Source organism: Scyliorhinus torazame, chromosome X (assembly GCF_047496885.1).
Source record: "Scyliorhinus torazame isolate Kashiwa2021f chromosome X, sScyTor2.1, whole genome shotgun sequence".
Classification (NCBI taxonomy): domain Eukaryota; kingdom Metazoa; phylum Chordata; class Chondrichthyes; order Carcharhiniformes; family Scyliorhinidae; genus Scyliorhinus; species Scyliorhinus torazame.
Genome location: NC_092738.1, coordinates 4,040,551 through 4,046,550, shown reverse-complemented (window position 1 = coordinate 4,046,550; position 6,000 = coordinate 4,040,551). Strand labels below are relative to the sequence as shown.

General features: G+C 60.8%; 1 protein-coding gene across 1 annotated transcript; it reads left to right on the top strand.

The window, feature by feature from the left end:
- The first annotated feature begins 1,116 nt into the window (after positions 1-1,116).
- LOC140405363 (protein canopy homolog 2-like) lies at positions 1,117-4,112 on the top strand. Its single transcript, XM_072493679.1, has 3 exons — positions 1,117-1,324; positions 3,453-3,549; positions 3,763-4,112. The coding sequence occupies exons 1-3, from the start codon at positions 1,187-1,189 to the stop codon at positions 3,807-3,809; spliced, it is 282 nt and encodes a 93-aa protein (XP_072349780.1). The 5' UTR covers positions 1,117-1,186; the 3' UTR covers positions 3,810-4,112.
- Positions 4,113-6,000: the final 1,888 nt, after the last annotated feature.

Below are 6,000 nucleotides of genomic sequence, written 5' to 3'. Positions count from 1 at the left end.
CCCCTCCCCTTCCCCCCACTCCCCCCTCCCCTTCCCCCCACTCCCCCCTCCCCTTCCCCCCACTCCCCCCTCCCCTTCCCCCCACTCCCCCCTCCCCTTCCCCCCACTCCCCCTCCCCCCACTCCCCCGTCCCCTTACCCCCCACTCCCCCCTCCCCTTACCCCCCACTCCCCCTCCCCTTACCCCCCACTCCCCCTCCCCTTACCCCCCACTCCCCCTCCCCTTACCCCCCACTCCCCCTCCCCTCCCCCCCACTCCCCCCTCCCTTCCCCCCCCACTCCCCCCTCCCCTCCCCCCCCACTCCCCCCTCCCCTCCCCTCCCCCCCCACTCCCCCCTCCCCTTACCCCCCACTCCCCCCTCCCCTCCCCCCCACTCCCCCCTCCCCCCCCTCCCCTCCCCCTTCCCCTCCCACTCCCCCTCCCCTCCCCCCCACTCCCCCTTCCCCCACTTCCCCTTCCCCCACTCCCCCTTCCCCCCCACTCCCCCTTCCCCCCCACTCCCCCTTCCCCCCCACTCCCCCTTCCCCCCCACTCCCCCTTCCCCCCCACTCCCCCTTCCCCCGTCCCCCCACTCCCCCCCTTCCCCCCCACTCTCCCTTTCCCCCCACTCCCCCTACTCCCCCTTCCTCCCCACTCCCCCCCCTTCCCAGTCGTATTATTGCCTCACCCACTCCCACGCAATCCCACTTCCCCCATATCCTTCCCACCCCTCTCCCCCATGAGGGTGTGGACGTAGGGTGGAGGGATGGGGAAATAAGGTGGGGTGTGGGGGTACAGAGTGGAGGAGGGGTGCCTTGGGGAGGAGTTTGGGAGATTGCGGGAGGGGTGTTGATACAGTCCCTCAAGGGGTTAATGCAAGGATTTCTTTTGCTGTCGTTCCCGGGAATGACTGTGCTGGTCAAGAAAAGGTTTTTAAATTTACATTTAGAGGGCCCAGTTTTTCCCAATTCAGGGGCAATTTAGCGTTGCCAATCCACCTGCCCTGCACATCTTTGGGTTGTGGGGGCGAAACCCACGCAGACACGGGGAGAATGTGCAAACTCCACACGGACAGTGACCCAGGGCCGGGATGGGGTCAGGTCGCACCGAGACGCCGTGTCTCACCCGTTTCCCGATCTCCCACCAGGTCCCCTACGCCAGATCGGAAGTGTTCCTGATCGAGCTGCTGGAACGGGTGTGTGAGCACATGACGGAGTACGGCGAGCTGGTCGACCGGGATACACATCGCAGCACTTACGTCCGGGTGCTGACGCGATCGGGAGCCCCGGCCCGCCTCCCCGACACGCTGGTCACCGGGGACATTACCTCCAATCTGAAACGGGCGGTAAGTGTCCACCTCTTGAGTGGATTGGGAAAACCGGGAGCAAGACCCAACTCTGGTAATCAGCTAATGTTTTATATCTTCGCTTCATCATTAAACATACACCCCCTGTACAGAGTCAACACAGCTCCCTCAGCACTGACCCTCCCTCAGCACTGACCCTCCCTCAGCACTGACCCTCCCTCAGCACTGACCCTCCCTCAGCACTGACCCTCCCTCAGCACTGACCCTCCCACAGCACTGACCCTCCCACAGCACTGACCCTCCCACAGTGCAGTGGTCCCTCAGCACTGACCCTCCCACAGTGCGGCGCTCCCTCAGCACTGACCCTCCCACAGTGCGGAGCTCCCTCAGCACTGACCCTCCCACAGTGCGGAGCTCCCTCAGCACTGACCCTCACACAGTGCAGTGGTCCCTCAGCACTGACCCTCCCTCAGCACTGACCCTCCCTCAGCACCGACCCTCCCTCAGCACTGACCCTCCCTCAGCACTGACCCTCCCTCAGCACTGACCCTCCCTCAGCACTGACCCTCCCACAGTGCGGCGATCCCTCAGCACTGACCCTCCCACAGTGCAGTGCTCCCTCAGCACTGACCCTCCCTCAGCACTGACCCTCACACAGTGCGGAGCTCCCTCAGCACTGACCCTCCCGCAGTGCCGCGCTCCCTCAGCACTGACCCTCCCTCAGTGCGGAGCTCCCTCAGCACTGACCCTCCCACAGTGCGGAGCTCCCTCAGCACTGACCCTCCCACAATGCGGAGCTCCCTCAGCACTGACCCTCCCACAGTGCGGAGCTCCCTCAGCACTGACCCTCCCACAGTGTGGTGCTCCCTCAGCACTGACCCTCCCTCAGCACTGACCCTCCCTCAGCCCTGACCCTCCCACAGTGCAGTGCTCCCTCAGCACTGACCCTCCCACAGTGCAGTGCTCCCTCAGCACTGACCCTCCCACAGTGCGGCGCTCCCTCAGCACTGACCCTCCCACAGTGCGGCGCTCCCTCAGCACCGACCCTCCCACAGTGCGGAGCTTCCTCAGCACTGACCCTCCCAAAGTGCGGCGCTCCCTCAGCACTGACCCTCCCACAGTGCGGAGCTCCCGCAGCACTGACCCTCCCACAGTGCGGCGCTCCCTCAGCACTGACCCTCCCACAGTGCGGCGCTCCCTCAGCACTGACCCTCCCACAGTGCGGCGCTCCCTCAGCACTGACCCTCCCACAGTGCGGCGCTCCCTCAGCACTGACCCTTTAACAGTGCGGAGCTCCCTCAGCACTGACCCTCCCACAGTGTGGAGCTCCCTCAGGACTGACCCTCCCACAGTGCGGAGCTCCCTCAGCACTGACCCTCCCACAGTGCGGAGTTCCCTCAGCACTGACCCTCCCACAGTGCGGCGCTCCCTCAGCACTGACCCTCCCACAGTGCGGCGCTCCCTCAGCACTGACCCTCCCACAGTGCGGAGCGCCCTCAGCACTGACCCTCCCACAGTGCGGAGCTCCCTCAGCACTGACCCTCCCACAGTGCGGCGCTCCCTCAGCACTGACCCTCCCACAGTGCGACGCTCCCCCAGCACTACACACAGACTGTCTCTCTTTCTCTCTCTCTGGCTCGCTCTGTCTGTGTCTCTCTGTTTCTGTCTGTGTCTCCCAATTAGTTTCTCTCTCCCCCCGTCTCTCTCTCTGTCTGTGTCTCTCTCTGTCTCTCTCTCTGCCTGTGTCTCTCTCTGGCTGTGTGTCTGTCTCTCAATCCGTCTCTCTCTCTCTCTCTGTCTGTCTCTCTCTCTGTCTGTGTCCCTGACTGTGTCTCTCTGGATCTGTGTCCCTGTCTGTGGGACTCGCTCTCGGTTTCTCTGTCTCCGTCTCTCTCTCTCTGTCTGTCTCTCTCTCTCTGTCTGTCTCTCTCTCTGTCTGTGTCTCTCTCTGTCTGTGTCTCTCTCTGTCTGTCTCTCTCTCTGTCTGTGTCTCTCTCTCTCTGTCTGTGTCCCTGACTGTGTGTCTCTCTCTCTGTCACTCTCTGTCCCGCTCCCTCGCTCTCCGTACCCCTCTCTCGGTGTTGGGGGGCGGGGGGGGGGGGGGGGGGGGGAATCTCCGTGTACTGTTCCAGAAGGCTGACTCTTCCCCTGACCCCCTCTCTCCCAGTGTGAGAAACTCGCCGAGGAGTACGAAGACGAATTCATCGAGTATTTGTCCCGCGACTCCGACAACGTGAAGAACGAGCTGTGCAGCCGGAGGACAGGTGAATAGCCGACTCGTTCAGACAGGGCAGGCGGAGAGCGGGGTGGTGTTACTGTGGCGGGGGGGGGGGGGGGGGGGGGCGGGATGCTCCGGAGAGCCAGGAACCCGGGGAGAGCGAGAGGGTCAGGATCCCGGGGTTGAGGGAGTGACGCCCTGGGCCCCCCCCGGCTCCTCTCTCTGCTAACTCTCCTCTGTCACTCTCTCTCGTCCGCAGACCTGTGCGACCACGCCCTCCACACGCCGCATCACGACGAACTGTGAACGCCCTTCCCGTCTCCCCGGAGCGAGCGAGGGATTGCGTCCGGGAGCATCGGATCTCCACCATCGTAATCCCGCTGCGACCCCCCCCCCCCCCCCCCCCCTCTCTCTCCGGCCCGGAGGGGACAACACGGAGCCAGAACAGAAAGACACTTCCCCGGCTACAAGAACCTCGGACCAACTCAGGAAGCAAATCTTCGGAAGTATATTTTTTAGCGGGAATGTCTCTCCTCCGCCCTCGCGTCTCGCTGCCTTTTGCCAGAGTGTCTCTTGTGAACCCCAATAAATTTGTTTCAGGGACCAATACTCCACTGGATTGGAGGGTAACTTCTTCTGCATTTAGCCAGCGCCTGCCCCTTCCCCTTCCCTCCCTCACCGTGAGACGTCCCACAGCCCTTCAGTTATTGGAGAACTTTTCAAAGGTGCATCACAGTGAACACCAGTCAGTTTTCACACAGCTGGTGCCTGTTAATGCTTCATCGAATGGTGGTCCCTATTCCAGAGCGGAGCTCCCTCAGCACAGACCCTCCCACAGTGCGGCGCTCCCTCAGCACTGACCCTCCCACAATGCGGCACTCCCTCAGCACTGACCCTCCCACAATGCGGCACTCCCTCAGCACTGACCCTCCCACAGTGCGTCACTCCCTCAGCACTGACCCTCCCTCAGCACCGACCTTCCCTCAGCACCGACCCTCCCACAGTGCGGAGCTCCCTCAGCACTGACCCCTCCCTCAGCACCGACCTTCCCTCAGCACTGACCCTCCCACTGTGCGGCGCTCCCTCAGCACTGACCCTCCCACAGTGTGGCGCTCCCTCAGCACTGACCCTCCCACAGTGCGGCGCTCCCTCAGCACTGACCCTCCCACAGTGCGGCGCTCCCTCAGCACTGACCCTCCCACAGTGCGGAGCTCCCTCAGCACTGACCCTCCCACAGTGCGGCGCTCCCTCAGCACTGACCCTCCCACAGTGCGGCGCTCCCTCAGCACTGACCCTCCCACAGTGTAGCGCTCCCTCAGCACTGACCCTCCCACAGTGCGGCGCTCCCTCAGCACTGACCATCTTAAAGTCTGTTGTGCACGTGTTTTTAAAGGCTGATATTCTGTCCTAATTAAAGAATTGCAGGAACACAGCAAGGCCTGCCGAATTCAAAACTTGAGCGCCACCCTTGGCTGGATGGTGTAATTACAGCGTGACATGTTTACTTGGCAATTTCCATCACATAGGTTTACGAAGTTAGTTCTCATAGGGGAAACATTGAATAAAGAATGGACAAAGAGCCATTGAGAGGCAGAATTTTATTAATGTTAGACATTCGAAACATCAATGGAAAATATGCTTAAACCCTCAAAACATAAGACTCGTGGACACTCGGCTCCACACACAGCTATTATTGCTCTGAACTCTCACCCCTCACTATAATACCCATTTTACAGATTGCTTACTGAAGACAGTTTGCACACATCAGATGCCTCACCTACATGTACTTCGTACGCACTGCTCCATCAGACACTCCCTCCCAGGACAGGTACAGCACGGGGTTAGATACAGAGTAAAGCTCCCTCTACACTGTCGCCATCAAACACTCCCAGGACAGGTACAGCACGGGGTTAGATACAGAGTAAAGCTCCCTCTACACTGTCCCCATCAAACACTCCCCGGACAGGTACAGCACGGGGTTAGATACAGAGTAAAGCTCCCTCTACACTGTCCCCATCAAACACTCCCCGGACAGGTACAGCACGGGGTTAGATACAGAGTAAAGCTCCCTCTACACTGTCCCCATCAAACACTCCCCGGACAGGTACAGCACGGGGTTAGATACAGAGTAAAGCTCCCTCTACACTGTCCCCATCAAACACTCCCAGGACAGGGACAGCACGAGGTTAGATACAGAGTAAAGCTCCCTCTACACTGTCCCCATTAAACACTCCCAGGACAGGTACAGCACGGGGTTAGATACAGAGTAAAGCTCCCTCTACACTGTCCCCATCAAACACTCCCAGGATAGGTACAGCATGGGGTTAGATACATAGTAAAGCTCTCTCTACACTGTCCCCATCAAACACTCCCAGGACAGGTACAGCACGGGGTTAGATACAGAGTAAAGCTCCCTCTACACTCTCCCCATCAAACACTCCCAGGACAGGTACAGCACGGGGTTAGATACAGAGTAAAGCTCCCTCTGCACTGTCCC